The sequence below is a fragment of the Electrona antarctica genome (genome assembly GCF_951216825.1).
Source record: "Electrona antarctica genome assembly, chromosome: 24".
Classification (NCBI taxonomy): Eukaryota; Metazoa; Chordata; class Actinopteri; order Myctophiformes; family Myctophidae; genus Electrona; species Electrona antarctica.
This window is the reverse complement of record NC_136803.1, coordinates 8,902,613-8,922,378: the sequence shown is the minus strand read 5'-3', so window position 1 is coordinate 8,922,378 and position 19,766 is coordinate 8,902,613. Positions and strand designations below refer to the sequence as shown.

At 43.6% G+C, this 19,766-nt stretch overlaps 1 protein-coding gene across 2 annotated transcripts in view; it reads left to right on the top strand.

The window, feature by feature from the left end:
• The window catches only part of LOC306917238 (striated muscle preferentially expressed protein kinase-like), a 60,726-nt gene that overhangs the window by 14,994 nt on the left and 25,966 nt on the right, over positions 1-19,766 (top strand). For both annotated transcript variants that reach the window (XM_079495374.1, XM_079495373.1), the window contains exons 8-20: positions 1,477-1,652; positions 2,873-3,059; positions 3,573-3,646; positions 4,737-4,895; positions 5,911-6,100; positions 7,306-7,535; positions 10,901-11,020; positions 11,312-11,416; positions 12,239-12,445; positions 13,545-13,668; positions 15,926-16,098; positions 18,364-18,476; positions 18,890-19,058. In XM_079495374.1, coding sequence (XP_079351500.1) covers positions 1,477-1,652; positions 2,873-3,059; positions 3,573-3,646; positions 4,737-4,895; positions 5,911-6,100; positions 7,306-7,535; positions 10,901-11,020; positions 11,312-11,416; positions 12,239-12,445; positions 13,545-13,668; positions 15,926-16,098; positions 18,364-18,476; positions 18,890-19,058 — 2,027 coding nt within the window. The remainder of the gene's footprint in view (positions 1-1,476; positions 1,653-2,872; positions 3,060-3,572; positions 3,647-4,736; positions 4,896-5,910; positions 6,101-7,305; positions 7,536-10,900; positions 11,021-11,311; positions 11,417-12,238; positions 12,446-13,544; positions 13,669-15,925; positions 16,099-18,363; positions 18,477-18,889; positions 19,059-19,766) is intronic.

The window sequence follows — 19,766 nt, the reverse complement described above, 5'->3', positions numbered from 1 at the left end:
TCTTGCCAATAGTGTTACAAAGGCTATAAGGTCTGCTTGAGATCTAGACAGTGGCAGTTGAGTAATGCCAAACAGCGCTGTAATGGCGTTAGGCACTATAAGTGTCCCAGTTAATACTGTAAGTGTCTCAGAGATTTCAGTCCAGAATGTGCTCAGACCAAAACATGTGTGCGTGTGTTACCGGTGTCTGATGACATTTTTCACAGGTTTTTTTATTTTTTATTTTTAGATGCAGTTGTGAACAATAGCCAATATCCATTGGCCAATCAAATGGTTCACTGCAGCTCAACAGTCAGTGTGAGGGGTGGTCAGGAGATATCTGTGAGCTCTGCGTTTAAAGGCTTGAAGGCCATTGTCTGTGATGGAGTCAACTACATGCTCTGGTAGGCTGTTCCACACCTGGACAGCAGTGTGGAGAAAAGTTCTGTCCAATGTCCGTGTTTTAGAGCCTGGGGGGGTCGAGAGCATGTACTGGTGTGGCTGTGCATCGGCGGGTGTTCCGCCGTCTGGTGTAAGGTGGAGGGAGCATGTCCTGGAGGTCCTTAGGGCAGTGGGGGGTGTGCATTTTGTAGGTGGGATCAATGTTATCGTATATCCTTGACAGCTTAGCTTTCGTCCAGTGGGTCCGATGTACAACGTTACACTGGAGTAGGCCGTGTCTAGCTCAAGCCGATGAAGTGTGAACTAAGAATATCTTGCCAAAGATTGTCAGAGATTTCCATCTCCAAATCCTCCACCCAACGCTCCTTCACACTATTCGTATACAGAGGATAGAGACTGAATTAGGTTATACGAATACGAAATTATACCTTTTCTCACTGGTGGTGCCTGAACCAGAAAGTTATATATTATCTATGGGGCTTTTTTCGGGTTTGCTTTAACTTGTAACGGAGTAGTTCTATATTGCAGTATTGATACTTTTACTTAACCCATTTTGGGTGGGAACCCCTTTTGGTGTTTTAAATTATGTTATAATTTAGCTATTGAAAAATAACAGATCTACAAGCTCATGCTATGAACTTGTAGGCCTGCTATTTTTGAAAAATCGTGAAAATGTGCCTCAAATCTTTGAATATATATTATTACAGAGTGAACATTTTAACTCAAATCTTTGCTTCTGGGGGGGTCCCTGGAACAACATATTTTCAGATGGGGGGGACGGAGGCATATTACATATAATATTTGGGGTCCTTGACATGAAATATTGAGCACCACTGATACAGAAACATCATTTTCAGAAAACTGTTTTGAAGATTTTTTTTTAAATTTTGAGTCGGGCTTAAATGGGTTAAGTAAGAACTTTGAGTACGTTTTCCAACTCTGCACATAATCATGTCATGTGGAGAGAGGCCTTCACCTCACATCGGGTCCTTCCTGACATGTGGGAGGAGGGAACCCCACCACAGACACGTGTCTGAGCATAACCCGCCGTGACGCCAGTGTAACCCGCAGGTAACGGCTGCTTTATCGCTTCAGGTCGAAGGACAGGGCGGCGGTGAGGAGCGGCGGGCGCTTTACGGTGCGCGAGACCGACGACGACACCAGCGAGATGAGAATCGCCTCTGCGCAGAGGGCCGACGCCGGGGTGTACGTCTGCAAGCTGATCAACGAGTATGGAAGCAAGCAGAGCGAATGCAGACTGGAGGTCAGAGGTACGGAAATGATTGGCCTCAGTTTTAACACACCCGACTGCCATGATGGACAGAGATCTATCCGTCTTTTCAAATGCAACGGCTTCTTTTTAAAAAACAAAAAAAAGAGTGTTGTACCCCTGCCCTTTTCTTCTTCTTTCTAATTCTTTGTTCGGCCCAAAGAAATGTGTTTATCGTCATGATTTGTCAACTCGGCTGTTGGCTTTGTCCGAGGCTTAAATGTCTTCTTAACCCATTTTGACCTGAGATCAGATTCTAAAAATGTCTTCTACATCCTGACAGTTTTCTGAAAAAGCTATGTTTCTATGTCAGTCGTTCTTCGATTTTTCAAAAATAGCAGATCTACAAGCTTGTAGATCTGCTATTTTTCAATAGCTAAAGCATAACATAATGCTAACACCAAAAGGGGTTCCCGCCCAAAATGAGTTAAAATAAATACTTTTTCAAATGTCTATGGGGAAAATTAATGGGGGATTATTTCCTGGTGCCCTCGTCGTTCTGAAAGTGGGCGGGACTGCGACGCTGCTCTATAGGAGGGCTGTGGGCAGTTCAGAAACCCTTCCACCAGTGACATCATCGTTAGGCAGATTTCTTTTAAACAAGATTTAAAAAAGTATATTTATTATCGTAGACACGATGGCTGCCATTATCGCATTGCAACTTTGCAGGCATAGAAAGCCTGCAGTTTCTATTAGCTTGGATTCCCCATTGATGATGATACCACTGAACTGCCCACAGACCTCCCATGAGACACAAACCGAGTAGATAAAAATTGGTAGCAATTTATCATGATTAGTGAGGAGTCCAATTATATGAACATAGGCTGAAAAGTGGTGAAGTGGTCCTTTAAGTCAGGGGTTCTCAACCCGTGGGTCGCGACCCCTCGGGGGGTCGCCAAATTATTTTAGGGGGTCCCCAAATTATTTTCAAAAAAAAATAAAAAATAAAATAAGATTTCTTTTTTTTTTTAATTTCACGATTTTTCAAAAATAGCAGACCTACAAGCTCGTAGCGCGCCACTCGGTGGCGCGCTATGAGCTTGTAGATCTGCTATTTTTCAATAGCTAAATTGTAGCAGTCAATTTATATTGGGGGTCGGGAGGGGGCGGGGCGGGGGTCCCGAGACATTGCCAAAGCATTTCCGGGGGTCCCCGGCCAAAAACGTTGAGAACCCCTGCTTTAAGTCAGGCTCTGCTAATTTCTTTGAAACATCTTTGCAGCGGTGCCGGTAGCGACCAAGCTGACCATCGCCAGGGACGTGCGGGACGTGGCAGTGAAGGCGGGAGAGTCGGCCATGTTTGAGTGTCACATGACCGGACCTCCGGACGTGGAAGTTGATTGGATGTCCAACGGGAAGCTGGTTCAGCCGGCGCTGCTCAACTGCAAGATGCACTTTGATGGCAAGAGGTGAATAATTGTTGTCGTTGAACATTTAAGACGATTTTTCGCGTGCTTGTACAGCTGTTTTTTTGTAATATAAAAAATCTATAGTTTATAAAGCATTTAGCAAAACAAGGTTACAAAATGTTTTACATAAAACTGAAGAAATAAAAATTCTTTCAGGACGGGAACCCCTTTTTGTTGCTATGTACAGTATATAGCAATATAACGTTTTTGAAATATTTGAATAAATATTTGACATTTTTCAGAAAACCTATATTAGGTCAGTATTTCAAAGGCTTTTTTAGAATCGGCCTTAGTCCCAAATGGGTTAAGACTCAAGAGAATTATACAATATATATATATTTATATATATATATATTTATATGATTATTTTAAATAATGGAAAGGCCACTTCGAGAAAATAATGTTTTAAGAAGCGAAGAAGACACTGATTCATCAAACCTGATCTCAGGGAGGTCGTTCAGGAGCGATGGTCCTTGAAGATAACTGATGATGACTCATTGTTTTATGATACAGGTGCCGTCTCCTGCTCAACTCAGTGCATGAGGATGACAGTGGGACCTACACCTGCAAGCTGAGCACTGCCAAAGGTGAACGAGACCTCCAAATAATCCCCCCACACACACACACACACAGTACACACACACACACGCACGCACACACGCACACATACTGTACATGCACACACCTATTATAGAAAGGATAGAAGCAGGCCTCTTGACGGGACAATGCTCCACACATCCCAAACTCTTCTGCTTTCTGGCTCCAAAACTATGGAATGAACTTCCCATTGCAATAGGCCTATCTCACAGCCCGCTTTCCACGCCCACTTCCGGTAAATAGTGGTGTCTTTAACATGAGCATTTACACGTTTTTTTCTCTGGAGAATCTAAGTACATTTTCTAATGTAAAAATGTGACAGACCAATATTATTATGAAGCAAACAAGATGGTAAATCAGGTCGAACAGATAGAACAAACCTTACCTTGAGAAAACAAAAGTTGTAGACTTCTTAAATTACCTGTGTTAACATGTAGCGTCTATGGAGTGACGTCACGCTATCACCACTAACCCCGAAAGGGGGCGTATTTAGGGGGGCCGGGAAATTCTGTGAGATAGGCTTATCAGAACCGCAGACTCACTCCCAACCTTCCGCCGTAGTCTGAAAACCCACCTCTTCAGACTCCGTCTTAGCCTGTAGCACTTGCCGTAGCACTTGCCCCAGCCTCGACGACCTTACAGGCGTATGCAAAGGCTAAACTTATGTAATTTAGATTAGCATTTTATGTAGACATAGCACTCAATAGTGTATGCATAGTTTCATTGTATAGATATTCCACTGCTAGACGGATGTTAGGTTCCCAGCCTCGACGACCTTACAGGCGTATGCAAAGGCTAAACTTATGTAATTTAGATTAGCATTTTATGTAGACATAGCACTCAATAGTGTATGAGTTTCATTGTATAGATATTCCACTGCTAGACGGATGTTAGGTTCGTACATACAGTAGCTTACATATGATTCTTGATGACTATTTGTTTTTTTTTAATGTATTTGATGTATTACCATGTGTTGTTCTTGCTTACTGTAAATCACTCTGGATGAAATGCCTAAATTGTAAATTGTAATTTAGTTTGAAGAAAATGGGTCAGCTCGCTCCTCTCTGTTTCTCCTTGCAGAGGAGTTGACGTCTAGCGCCAGCCTGAAGGTCACGCCCTCCAAGGAGCCGCTGTTCACCCGCAAACTGGACATCCTAGAGGTCATCGAAGGTCGTACGGCCCGATTTAACTGCAAGGTCAGCGGGTCGCCAGCTCCCACCGTCACCTGGATGCATTTCGGTAAAAAAAAAATTAACAACTTATTTAACGTGTAGTGTAAGGGTTTCTTATTAGACACAGAGGTTTTGCTTTGCACGTGTTTGTGTTTGTGTGTGTGTGTGTGTGTGTGTGTGTGTGTGTGTGTGTGTGTGTGTGTGTGTGTGTGTGTGTGTGTGTGTGTGTGTGTGTGTGTGTGTGTGTGTGTGTGTGTGTGTGTGTGTGTGCGCTACTGCTTTTGATCTATAATCTGCAAAAGAAACACGCGTGGACCTTATGCACGCTGCCATCATGCCAGCAAGGTGGTAACTAGGTGCAATTTCCCATTGACAGCCCATTCATCCAAACAGAAAAGTCCTATCTGATTGTATTAAACAACGTCAAACTTACCAACATTGCAGCTGTACGAAAAGCTGGAACTATCCTCTTTATATCTGCAAAGTGTTTGTTTCATAAAAATCCACCGTAGAAATCTTATGAGCAACTTCCTGTCAAGAAATGACTTGCAAATGTTTATTTTTATTATTTTTATCCCACGATTTTGTAACCCATTTTTCACCCGTGTCAATTATCTAATGTGATCCTGGGTTCTACACACCCTCCGCCAAATAATTTGTCTAAGTGTCAGAGTTTGGAAGCGCTCGTTGTCAGCGCTTACAAACACTTACAAACTGAGAGCGTAACATGAAACCAAATGGACCCTTATGGGTCCATTTGGTTTCATGTTACACTCTCAAGAGTTAAATTATCGTTAAACATCTGCAATACTTATAATTCACAAGAAGTCTACACAATTAGAGAATGTAGAAGAATTGTCATTTGATCGTTTGCCTGTTATCTCTCCTATTGTACCAACATCATTGCAGCATGGAATCTTATCCAACAAAATATTCTTATTTTTGGGTATGAGAGGCTAAATCTCATCAAATGGTGGTCCGTGGCTCAAATGCCGAATGAATAATGGGCCTCGATATAAAAATGGTTGAAAACCACAGCCTGAATCCCTCTGAAACGCTTTGCCCTCAAACCTATCTTCCAGAGACCCCGGTGGAGGAGAGCGAGGACGTGCGCATCCTTCGGGAAGGCGGCCGCTGCTCGCTGGTCATCGGCCACGTCAGTGGCGACACGGAAGGCTTCTACACCGCCATGGCGCACAACTTCCACGGCAAGGCCGAGAGCACCGCCGAACTCTACATGCAGGAGCCGCGCGCCGCCATCTCCTCTCACATGTAGGAACATTTGTATACTCATTTTGATACAGAGACAGTCATGGCGGGCAAGACTAACTGTTCAGGAGAGGAGAAAAAACTGTTGTTTTTAATTTTTTTATCCAAAATGAGTTAATAGCACTGGCAGACTCTTCACATACTAGCATGTCTGAAATAAATGTCAGAGCTGAAATCGACATGTAAATATGAAATAAATGCTTGTAGCTAGGTTTAGTAATGTTAGAGTCCACAGAAGTGAACCTTTCAAAGCCTGTTTTCTCAACTCGCTGTTTTCTGCAAGACATTACTCTATAAGCCATATCTCCAAAACTGGTGGGTCAAACTGCCAACCAATATGTCAATTTGAAGCTATGATTCCCTGCTTTCATAAGACATACAAAATTCAATGACTTGAATTTTGTATGTTTTTGTGTTTATAGCCTCGGTCAGAAACGATCACATTTCTTCGTACCTCTTCACTTCATTTTGAGGATCTCGAAACATCGACAGATCTGAAAAGAACAAGCGGTGCCAGGCACTGGAATAAACAGTGACCTTGAGTTTGACCGTTAGCTCAAGGTCAAAGGTCAAGTTGCCAAATGAAAGGCCATAATGTGACTTCCTATGTTGATGATAGTTAACATGTCTCTTCTATGTTTAACTGCTTTTCGTATTTGAGCTCGGGAAATACTGTGTATTATTTGACTGATGACCTCCCCATTTTTCAGAAAAGTTATAATCCTACCTTTCTTATAGCTCTAAATACCAACTCTATTGGCTGAAAATAGCCGATGTACAAGATCACAACTCACAACATAGCGCGGCACCGAGTGCCGCGCTATGAACTTGTAGGTCTGCTATTTTTGAAAAATCGTGAAAATGTGCCTCAAATCTTTGAATATATATTATTACAGACTTACAGAGTGAACATTTTAACTCAAATCTTTGCTTCTGGAAGAACATATTTTCAGATGTGGGGTCGGAGGCATATTACATATAATTTTTGGGGTTCTTGACATAAAATACTGAGCACCACTGATACAGAAACATAAGGTTTTTCAGAAAACTGTCAGGATTTAGAAGACATTTTTTAAATTTCGACGTCAGGCCTAAATGGGTTAAACTTGGAAAGTTGATCATGTCCTCAAACCTCATTTTGGACATATCTCTCTTTCTCTCTCTCTCACACCCCTCCTCTCTGTCTCTCTCTCCCCCTCTGTTTATAGGGCCAAGCTGGAGAAGATGCCCTCCATCCCGGAGGAGCCCGAGGTGCTGGAGAGCGAGGTGGAGAAGAGAACGATGCCCGACTTCGTGAAGCCCCTGGGCGACGTGGAGGTGCTGGAGGGGAAGGAGGCCGTGCTGAAGTGCAAGGTGACGGGCCTGCCGTACCCGACCATCGCCTGGTACCACAACGGGAAGCGCATCGACAGCACCGAGGAGCGCAAAATGACCCACCGTAAGCATCCTACTGCTGCAGCGTCCTAAACATAATGACCCACCGTAAGCATCCTACTGCTGCAGAGTCCTAAACATAATGACCCACCGTAAGCATCCTACTGCTGCAGCGTCCTAAACATAATGACCCACCGTAAGCATCCTACTGCTGCAGAGTCCTAAACATAATGACCCACCGTAAGCATCCTACTGCTGCAGAGTCCTAAACATAATGACCCACCGTAAGCATCCTACTGCTGCAGAGTCCTAAACATAATGACCCACCGTAAGCATCCTACTGCTGCAGCATCCTAAACAAAATGACCCACCGTACGCATCCTACTGCTGCAGAGTCCTAAACAAAATGACCCACCGTAAGCATCCTACTGCTGCAGCATCCTAAACAAAATGACCCACCGTAAGCATCCTACTGCTGCAGAGTACTAAACATAATGACCCACCGTAAGCATCCTACTGCTGCAGAGTCCTAAACATAATGACCCACCGTAAGCAGCTGCAGAGTCCTAAACAAAATGACCCACCGTAAGCATCCTACTGCTGCAGAGTCCTAAACATAATGACCCACCGTAAGCATCCTACTGCTGCAGAGTCCTAAACATAATGACCCACTGTAAGCATCCTACTGCTGCAGAGTCCTAAACATAATGACCCACCGTAAGCAGCTGCAGAGTCCTAAACAAAATGACCCACCGTAAGCATCCTACTGCTGCAGAGTCCTAAACATAATGACCCACCGTAAGCATCCTACTGCTGCAGAGTCCTAAACATAATGACCCACCGTAAGCATCCTACTGCTGCAGAGTCCTAAACATAATGACCCACCGTAAGCATCCTACTGCTGCAGAGTCCTAAACATAATGACCCACCGTAAGCATCCTACTGCTGCAGAGTCCTAAACATAATGACCCCCCGTAAGCATCCTACTGCTGCAGAGTCCTAAACATAATGACCCACCGTAAGCATCCTACTGCTGCAGAGTCCTAAACATAATGACCCACCGTAAGCATCCTACTGCTGCAGAGTCCTGACCCACCGTAAGCATCCTACTGCTGCAGAGTCCTAAACATAATGACCCACCGTAAGCATCCTACTGCTGCAGAGTCCTAAACATAATGACCCACCGTAAGCATCCTCCTGCTGCAGAGTCCTAAACATAATGACCCACCGTAAGCATCCTACTGCTGCAGAGTCCTAAACATAATGACCCACCGTAAGCATCCTACTGCTGCAGAGTCCTAAACATAATGACCCACCGTAAGCATCCTACTGCTGCAGATTCCTAAACATAATGACCCACCGTAAGCATCCTACTGCTGCAGAGTCCTAAACATAATGACCCACCGTAAGCATCCTACTGCTGCAGAGTCCTAAACATAATGACCCACCGTAAGCATCCTCCTGCTGCAGAGTCCTAAACATAATGACCCACCGTAAGCATCCTACTGCTGCAGCATCCTAAACATAATGACCCACCGTAAGCATCCTACTGCTGCAGCATCCTAAACATAATGACCCACCGTAAGCATCCTACTGCTGCAGAGTCCTAAACATAATGACCCACCGTAAGCATCCTACTGCTGCAGAGTCCTAAACATAATGACCCACCGTACGCATCCTACTGCTGCAGCGTCCTAAACAAAATGACCCACCGTAAGCATCCTACTGCTGCAGAGTCCTAAACATAATGACCCACCGTAAGCATCCTACTGCTGCAGAGTCCTAAACATAATGACCCACCGTAAGCATCCTACTGCTGCAGAGTCCTAAACATAATGACCCACCGTAAGCATCCTACTGCTGCAGAGTCCTAAACATAATGACCCACCGTAAGCATCCTACTGCTGCAGAGTCCTAAACATAATGACCCACCGTAAGCATCCTACTGCTGCAGAGTCCTAAACATAATGACCCACCGTAAGCATCCTACTGCTGCAGAGTCCTAAACATAATGACCCACCGTAAGCATCCTACTGCTGCAGAGTCCTAAACATAATGACCCACCGTAAGCATCCTACTGCTGCAGAGCCTTAAACATAATGACCCACCGTAAGCATCCTCCTGCTGCAGAGTCCTAAACATAATGACCCACCGTAAGCATCCTACTGCTGCAGAGTCCTAAACATAATGACCCACCGTAAGCATCCTACTGCTGCAGAGTCCTAAACATAATGACCCACCGTAAGCATCCTACTGCTGCAGATTCCTAAACATAATGACCCACCGTAAGCATCCTACTGCTGCAGAGTCCTAAACATAATGACCCACCGTAAGCATCCTACTGCTGCAGAGTCCTAAACATAATGACCCACCGTAAGCATCCTCCTGCTGCAGAGTCCTAAACATAATGACCCACCGTAAGCATCCTACTGCTGCAGCATCCTAAACATAATGACCCACCGTAAGCATCCTACTGCTGCAGAGTCCTAAACATAATGACCCACCGTAAGCATCCTACTGCTGCAGAGTCCTAAACATAATGACCCACCGTACGCATCCTACTGCTGCAGCGTCCTAAACAAAATGACCCACCGTAAGCATCCTACTGCTGCAGAGTCCTAAACATAATGACCCACCGTAAGCATCCTACTGCTGCAGAGTCCTAAACATAATGACCCACCGTAAGCATCCTACTGCTGCAGAGTCCTAAACATAATGACCCACCGTAAGCATCCTACTGCTGCAGAGTCCTAAACATAATGACCCACCGTAAGCATCCTACTGCTGCAGAGCCTTAAACATAATGACCCACCGTAAGCATCCTACTGCTGCAGCATCCTAAACAAAATGACCCACCGTACGCATCCTACTGCTGCAGAGTCCTAAACATAATGACCCACCGTAAGCATCCTACTGCTGCAGAGTCCTAAACATAATGACCCACCGTAAGCATCCTACTGCTGCAGAGCCTTAAACATAATGACCCACCGTAAGCATCCTACTGCTGCAGCATCCTAAACAACCACAGTCCTTGGGAAAAGTACTCGCATGATTTTAAGTAAAACAGTAAAACATTTGAGTGCTTTTTCCGCCACTGCAGATAATGAATGGAATAGTTGGAGCCCTAGAGGTGATTGGTGACGTATAGGATGAGACTAGTGTTTTTTGGAGCCATAGAGGTGATTGGTGACGTATAGGGCGTCGCAGTCCCGCCCCCTTTCAGAACGACGAGTCATTTTTCCCATAGATGTTTCCAAAAGTATTTATTTTAATAGACATTTAAGCCTCGGACAAAGCCAACAGCCGAGTTGACAAATCATGACAATAAACGAAAGGGTTTTGGGCCGAACAAATAATTAGAAAGAAGGAAGTGTTTTTTGGAGGGAGTGTTTTTTGGAGCCCAGCTGACACTGTGTCTTTGTCCTCCAGACAGGGATGTCCACAGTCTGCTCATCAGGAGCGTCTGCCACGCCCACGGCGGAGTCTACAAGAGTGTCATCTCCAACAAAGTGGGAAAGGCGGCCTGCTACGCGCACCTCTACATCACAGGTGTGTGTGTGTGTGTGTGTGTGTGTGTGTGTGTGTGTGTGTGTGTGTGTGTGTGTGTGTGTGTGTGTGTGTGTGTGTGTGTGTCTGTGTCTGTGTCTGTGTCTGTGTGTGTGTGTGTGTGTGTGTGTGTGTCTGTGTCTGTGTGTGTGTGTGTGTGTGTGTGTGTGCGCACATGCGAGTGCGTGCAAATCTGAGTGCATGCTTGCAGTCAAATTGGCACGAACAACAATCATTACCATTGCAGATTAAATTCTCAGATAAACTGTGAGATTTATTTTTCCGTCGTAATAGATATTGTCCCTGAACCCCCCGACGGACCCCCAGTGGTAGAGGCCATCACAGGGAAGACCATCACGCTCAGCTGGAAGAAACCAAAGCGTCTGGACAGCTCTCTAGGTAGGGGGGATTTTTTTTTAAATGATAATAATTTAAAATGTAGTAAATTAACAATTAGGCAATATTTTGTTATTCACACATCTAGTATGTTCTTCTGGACTCCTCGTAGAAAAGATGTACTGTATGATATGGGCAACGGACCCCACCTTCACTTAACCCATTTTGGGCGGGAACCCCTTTTGGTGTTAGCATTATGTAATACTTTAGCTATTGAAAAATAGCAGATCTACAAGCTCATAGCGTGCCACCGAGTGGTGCGCTACGAGCTTGTAGGTCTGCTATTTTTGAAAACGGCATAAAATCGGCACAAATCTTTGAATATATATTCTTTCAGAAGACTTTTTATTTTATTTTATTCGACGTCAGGCCTAAATGGGTTAATACGGCCTGCAGGTCAATATCCGAATACTGATATATTTTTTATTTCAGCTTTTACAATTCCAAACATGAAAACATGACCCGCTTTAATTACTTCAGTCTACTCTACTGTACTGTATATTAGTAGCTTAACACAATGAGTGCCGCCTGGTGGACGAAAGTGGTGGTGCTTGGGTACCACGTGATGAGAAGCAATTCTATTGTGAATGATGCACGTCCGGTTTTGGGTGCCAAATTAGTGTGTGTGTGTGTGTGTGTGTGTGTGTGTGTGTGTGTGTGTGTGTGTGTGTGTGTGTGTGTGTGTGTGTGTGTGTGTGTGTGTGTGTGTGTGTGTGTGTGTGTTGTGGTGTGGTGTGGTGTGGTGTGTGTGTGTGTGTGTGTGTGTGTGTGTGTGTGTGTGTGTGTTGTGGTGTGGTGTGGTGTGGTGTGTGTGTGTGTGTGTAGACTCCAGCTCCTTGCTGTATGCCGTTCAGCAGCAACCGCTGGGCTCCATCCAGTGGACCATCGTGGCGTCCAGCCTGAAGGAGACCACCTATACGGTCACCGCTCTGTCCAAGGGGGTCCGCTACGCCTTCAGGGTGCTGGCGTCCACCGGCAAGACCCTCAGCAAGCCATCGCCCTCCACTGACCTGGTCCAGCTCATAGACAGAGGTACGGTAGTAAGGCTGCACAATATATCGTCATCGCGGTATGAACATGCACAATGTCAGTATGGCAAATAGGCAACGGTATCGCTAAGAAATCACGGCATTCCATCTTTAACCCATTTTGGGGCGGGAACCCCTTTTGGTGTTTTAAACATTGTTATAATTTAGCTATTGAAAAATAGCAGATCTACAAGCTCATAGCGCGCCACCGAGTGGCGCGCTACGAGCTTGTAGGTCTGCTATTTTTGAAAAATCGAAGAACGACTGACATAGAAACATAACTTTTTCAGGATGTAGAAGAAATTTTTAGAATCTGATCTCAGGTCAAAATGGGTTAACGTCAGATGTAAAAGCAGGTTTAGATAAAAGTAGTTTCATCCTACTGATTTAGTTTAAATATGTTTATTTTCAGATTTGTCAGAATTGTATTGAGAGGATGGCCTCTTGAGATGCAGCATCTCGTTTTAGAGGGGTTCCTATACATACAACTACAACAAGACATACACATACAGTACAGTACAGTTAGCTTGCTCCCCTTCTCCCACCCACACCCCCGGCACCCGACTCATTTACATATGGAAATAATGGAGAAAACTGTACTATAGAGCGTCGCATTCCCTACCATGGCCCAGGAAATGATTCTCCGTTCATTTTCCTCATAGACATTTCGGAAAGTATTTATTTAAAGACGGTTACGCCGCGGACAAAGCCAACTCGAGTCGTGACAACTCATGACAACAAACACAATATTTTGGACGGAACAAATAATTAGAAAGAAGAAAAAAACGGCAGGTTACAACACTTTTTTTGTTGTTTTTCTTCTTTGTAATTATTTGTTTGGTCCAAAATATTGTGTTTGTTGTCATGAGTTGTCACGACTCGAGTTGGCTTTGTCTGCGGCGGAACCGTCTTTAAATAAATACCTTTTGAAATGTCTATGAGGGAAATTAACGGAGAATCATTTCCTGGTCCATGGTAGGGGGCGGGACTGCGACGCTCTATTACCTGTATCAAAGTTAGAAGTAAACATGTGTGCAAGCAGTATTAGAAGCATGACCTGGTTGTTGTGAGATGTGAATACATCTGTGACACCCCGTCTATAGGTCCCTATCTGAGGAAAGCCCCGGTCATCCTGGACAAGCCTGACGCTGTGTATGTGGTGGAGAGCCAGCCTGCTAACATCACCATCACGCTCAACCACGTGCACGCTGTGGTCACATGGAAAAGGTTGGTACTACTATAGGGATCGGAATGATCAATCCATTCATTCATTGATAATTGATACGTTTTGATAACCTTATCGATCGATTAACCCATTTAGGCCTGACGTCGGGAAAAAAAAGTATTCTGAAAGAAAATAATTCAAATATTTGTGCCGCATTTTCACGATTTTTCGAAAATAGCAGACCTACAAGCTCGTAGCGCGCCACTCGGTGGCGCGCTATGAGCTTGTAGGTCTGCTATTTTTCAATAGCTAAAACACCAAAAGGGGTTCCCGTACAGAATGGGGTTTTTAACCGGTTAGTTGATAAGCAGTGCTTCTTTTTCGTTTTCTTTTTTTCTTTTTACCATTTGAGATACAGGGCCAGGCAATGGCATCTTTGTATGAGGAATAAAATGAAGTGAAAAGTGCACCGTCTTGCCTGTCACATCACATGCAAAAGCCTGAGACGTTTCTGTGGCTACCAAGGTTGGGGGGGGGGGGGGGGGGGGGGGCTTTCTTTAACCGGCCCACATGCGTTCCTCAGCCACGCGCGCAGACAGCATTACTTTCACAGAAAACCGACCCAATGATGGAACCGCAGAATGTTCGATTAATTGTTAACTGTTCGATTTAATAATTTCTTAAAGGCGATTAAAGGACCACTTCACCACTTTTCAACTTCCTATAATTGGTCCTCACTAATGTTCATTATAAAATACCACAATTTTTTCCTACTCAGTCTGTGTCTCATAGGAAGGCTGTGGGCCGTTCAGAAACCCGTCCACCAGTGACATCATCGATGGTGAATCCAAGCTAATAGAAACGGCAGGCTTTCTTTTCCTGAAAAGTTGCAATGCAAAATTTGAAGCCATTGTTCTCACGATAATAAAAATCTAAATATATTTGAAAACAAATCTTGTTTAAAAAAAAATCTGCCTAATGATGATGTCACTGGTGGACGGGTGTCCGAAGTGCCCAAAGCCCTCCTATGAGACACAGACTGAGTAGGAAAAAATGGTGGTGTTTTATCATGAACATTAGTGAGGACCAATTATATGAAGAGATGTTGAAAAGTGGTGAAGTGGTCCTTTAATCGATTAACATCCCTGGTTGGGACGGTACGGATCTCACTGACTGCAGAAACCGTGCATCTGACTGCAGAAACCGTGCATTTTCAAATGTTATTTGAAAATAATACCGTACTTCAGCATACTGCAGTGTCAATCTAGTGTGTATGCGCGGGTGGGTGCACGCACGCACGCGCGTGGATCAATTATAAATATTACCAATGAAAAGTATTCAAAAGAGCTTGTGACTAAATAATAACTAAATACTACATGTTTCTTTTTTCCTGAAAAGTCACAGTTTTGAACATACAAGGTTTCCAACCTGACGGCGATCATGTTAAAAAAAGGGGCATTTAAATATGCCTATATATGGATATCAATCATATAACCATTTGTCACGCTAGTTATGGCTCTAATGTGTAGAACGACACTTGTCCCTGTCATCTACCAACATCGTCGTGACAAACATCCGCTGAAAGACATTCACACTCTACTCTGGCAGAATAATTGCTGGCATTTATCTAAAGCACATGCTGTGCTTTCTGGAATAGCTCTGACTCATCTGCACACAGAATGGCAGCCTTTTAACGCATTTTGGGCGGGAACCCCTTTTGGTGTTTTAAACATTATGTTGTAATTTAGCTATTGAAAAATAGCAGATCTACAAGCTCGTAGCGCGCCACCGAGTGGCGCGCTACGAACTTGTAGGTCTGCTATTTTAGAAAAATTGTTAAAATGTGGCGCAAATCATTGAATATATATTTCAGAGCGAACATTTTTAACTAAAATATTTGCTTCTGGGGGGGTCACTGGAACTACATATTTTGAGATGGGGGTCCGTGGCCCAATAGAGATAATTCTGGGGGTCCTTGACATGAAAAAGGTTGAGCACCACTGACATAAACATGAAAAATGTTAGGATTTAGAAGCCTTTTTTTTAATCGACCTCAGTCCAAAATGGGTTAAAGGGCATAAACCTGTTTTACATACACTGAGTGCCGGTGAACTGAACTTCGCACGGCAATTAAAATTCAAATGGATCCTAAAACGTTTTGGAATATAACCGGTACTCCTACGTACTCGTTCGGAATCAGACACATTTCAGTGTGTTTTTTCCACACGGTGACGTCCCTTTGGCATGTAACAATTTGATGGGAAAGGACTGTGCAGATATGTGACTCGAAGGTTTTTTGTTTTTGTTTTGTTTTCTCAGGAGGGGCGTAGTCCTTCTCAACAGACCAGGGATGTATGAGATGAGCATGCCGGATGACGACCAGCACAGCCTGAGGTTCCAGCGGGTCCGCGCCACGGACATGGGCCAGCTGGTGGTGACGGCCAACAACCCACTGGGCAGTGACCTGTGCACCATTCACATGGCCTTGGCAGGTCAGTTCTAGTGACTTGTGTTTGGGGTCACGACAGGTTGACTGATGTAGTTTTAGTAATCATGTCAGCTATTGGCCCAAAGCAAACATGGGAGAAACACAATGAACACAAAAAATACGTTTATTGCGCAACTTGGCAGAAATGACCACGTAGATAAACATAATTTTAATGTTAAAAAAAAGAGAACTTTTTTTTTCCCCCCTGGGAATTATTTCGGGTACCCCCTGGCTATGCGTCGCGGACCCCTAGGGGTCCGCGGACCCCACTTTGGGAACCGTTGCATTAGCCAATTTAAAAATATTTGACAAACCTTTTTTTGTAAAACTTTGACTACTTAATACTTATCTTTTTCTTTTCCTAAATGGTCACACCGACCAATGAACACATGGGACCAGAATGTGCGTTTCTCATCAGCAGTTGCAAATTGGTCCTGATTTTAAAACAAAAACATCAGGTTGATTAAATGTCCTTTGTATTGTGCATGTAAGCGCTAACGAGGTCCAAGTGAAGGTTTATAATGAATGGCCCCTAATTAATGAATGATTCACCAGACATTTTTATATTAAGCAGAGCCGGAGGACATACAACTTCCTCTCAACGAAGTGAGTCACACTCATGCATATTAAATCTGGATATACTGAAGCCTAGGAGCTCCAGTTAATTAGTGGCATGTATTGATTTTTTCCCCCTACATTCTTCTGCAGTACAGCCAGCTGTAATGTTGAATCTTAATTGACCCAAATGTTGTACCAAGCACCTCTTTCTCTTGTGACGTGACGAATCGTACGACTTTGACTTTTTTTGTTATATCGTTTTTACAGGACAATACCCATGATGCATTGCATTAGGGCTGTGAATCTTTGGGTCTCCCACGATTCGATTCCGATTCATGGGGTCACGATTCGCTTCAATTTTTTTTTCGATTCAACTCGATTCTCCATCCAAAAGCTTTTTTTTCCAGATTCAAAACGATTTTCTATTCAAAATGATTCTCGATTCAATACATAGGATTTCATCACAATCTACTCCAGTCTTGAACTGAAGTGACTACATTAACTTGAAAATGACTGAAGACATGATGTTTACTGTGATTAGGGTGAGCTTACATTTCATATCACAAACACCATGTAGTGAAAACTCCTGTAACTGTAACTGTTTTGGAAATTATGAATCGATTTTGAATCGTTCATAACGGAATCACGATTCTAATTCGAATCGATTTTTTTTGACACCCCTACATTGCATTATGAATGAACAACCAGGGGCTTTTGAGTGTAGGCATTCATTTCTGCATTTTCCTGGGGGAATAAAGAAATGTTGTGAAGAGCTTTATTGTCACATCACAAGTGTAGGCCTACATGTGTCAAACAATGCGCGAGACAAATTTCACCCACTGATTTACAACCTGTAAAGCTGTGATGGGACAGAGCTGGTTATGATTCATTGTCTCCGCCAGGCCAGTACTCTATAGTGTATACCGGTATGCATAGTTTCATTATATAGATATTCCACAGTTAGGTTCTTAGCTTACGTATGGTCATGATGACAATTTTTATGTATATGACTGATTGATTGTATTACCATGATTTTGTTCTTGCTTACTGTAAATCGCTCTGGATTAAGAGCATCTGCTAAATGCCTAAATTGTAATTGAAAGCATGGCCGAGACTATGTTTTGCCCATATCGGTCCGGTCCTTAATCGGCACTCATTATCTCTATAATCATGTGATCAAGACAGTGGGTCTGATTTTTCATATTCCATCCTGATTGAGTAAAGTTTGCAGGAGTGTCTCAAATCATGAATGCAGTAGCATCGGAAACCCAGACGTTTTATTTCCTGGAAGAAAGAAAATGCAGTGTCCAATTGCTGTGAATTAAACTTTGCACGCACATTCCCAGTAGGCTGAGGAAGAAATGCCACCCTTTTCACATTGGCCTATTATAGCGCCACCAGGAGGATTTTTGTAAAACATTTCTTTTGCTATTACTCAAGACAGACCTGTCTGATTTCTCATATTTCATCCTGATTGGCTAAGATTGACTACTTGTCCTAGCGGAGCCCTGTGCTCCGAGGAGCACATTTATGTCAGAATGGGCAAAGAATATTTGGTGAAAATAGTAAAGCATTTTGCGAAAACAGAAGAACATTCAGAGAAAAGAATAGGTCTACAAGCCCACATCGCTTGGCAATTTGGCTAGTTGATGTAAATATAAGTATACAGGGTTTCAGTGGCTAACCGATGCATTCTAATGTCTGTCGTTAGTGTCGCCCAAGTTTGAGTCCATCATGGAGGACTTGGATGTGGATGTCAGGGATACATGCCGCTTCGCCGTGGTGGTTGAGGGGAAACCGGATCCAGATATTCTGTGGTATAAGGTAGGTTACATTTACTCCACTACATTTGTTTGACAACTTTAGTTACTAGTTACTTTCTAGATTTTCACTATTTTCATTATTACAAAACATTCATTAACCACTTCAGCTCAATACATCTCGGCCATTTGAAAATAGCCGATCTACAAGCTCACAATACGTCAGGTTGTAGATGCTATTTTCAAAATATTTTCATACATTTGAAAACATATGTAATGGGACATGCACATGCTGCATGCATAATTCTACTTTTGGTACTTTAAGTTTATTGCCAATACTTCTGTACATTTACTAAATAAATTTACTTGAGTAAATGTTGAATTCCAGACTTTTATTTTTTGTATATCCACATTGCAGAGTATTGGTACCTTTACTTAATAAAAAGTGAGTACTTTTTCCCACCGGGTCATTTCCAGGACGACGTGCTCCTGTCGGAGAGCAGCCGCTTCACCTTCGTGTACGACGACCCAGAATGCTCCCTGGTGGTCCTCAACGCCAGCCAGGACGATTCGGGCGTGTACACCTGCACCGCCAAGAACCAGGCTGGATCCGTCTCCTGCAAGGCTGAACTCACCGTGCACACCGGTGAGCCACCTGACATCCACCTTAACCCATTTTGGGCGGGAACCCCTTTTGGTGTTAGCATTATGTTATGCTTTAGCTATTGAAAAATAGCAGATCTACAAGCTCATAGCGCGCCACCGAGTGGCGCGCTACGAGCTTGTAGGTCTGCTATTTTTTTTAAATCGAAGAACGACATTTTTAGAATCTGATCTCAGGTCAAAATGGGTTAACTCACTCAGCGCCGAGATTGCTTTTTGATGCGGTTCACAACTGTGTTTTATTGTGTATTTATTTCCGTGTCCTGCACACATTGTGCCCAACCCTCATGGGTTCACGAGACACCCTTTCACATTTACGTTTACAGCATGTTTACATTACAGTATGTTCATAATACATTTCATTACAGCCCAGAGTTATACTGAGTTAGCCTGGCTAATAAGCCAGACTCAAATCACACTGTCGTGTGGTATTTGAGTCTGGAGATGCTGTGTATGGATCTTGTTTCCTGGGGGGCGGGTTCAAACATTTTCTCTTTGACGCAATTGGTCAGAGCTACTGTCAGTCAAAGGTCTCAAGCATTGAACGTCACTGTACCAAAGCCCGGCCATATTGCATACCGTGTCCCGATTGGCCACACCAGTTCTCTGGTGTAGGAAATGGGCGTACAATTGAGCCTCTCCAGACCGTAATCCGCCGGCAGGCAATTTTTTTTTTGCCAACGGCTGATTC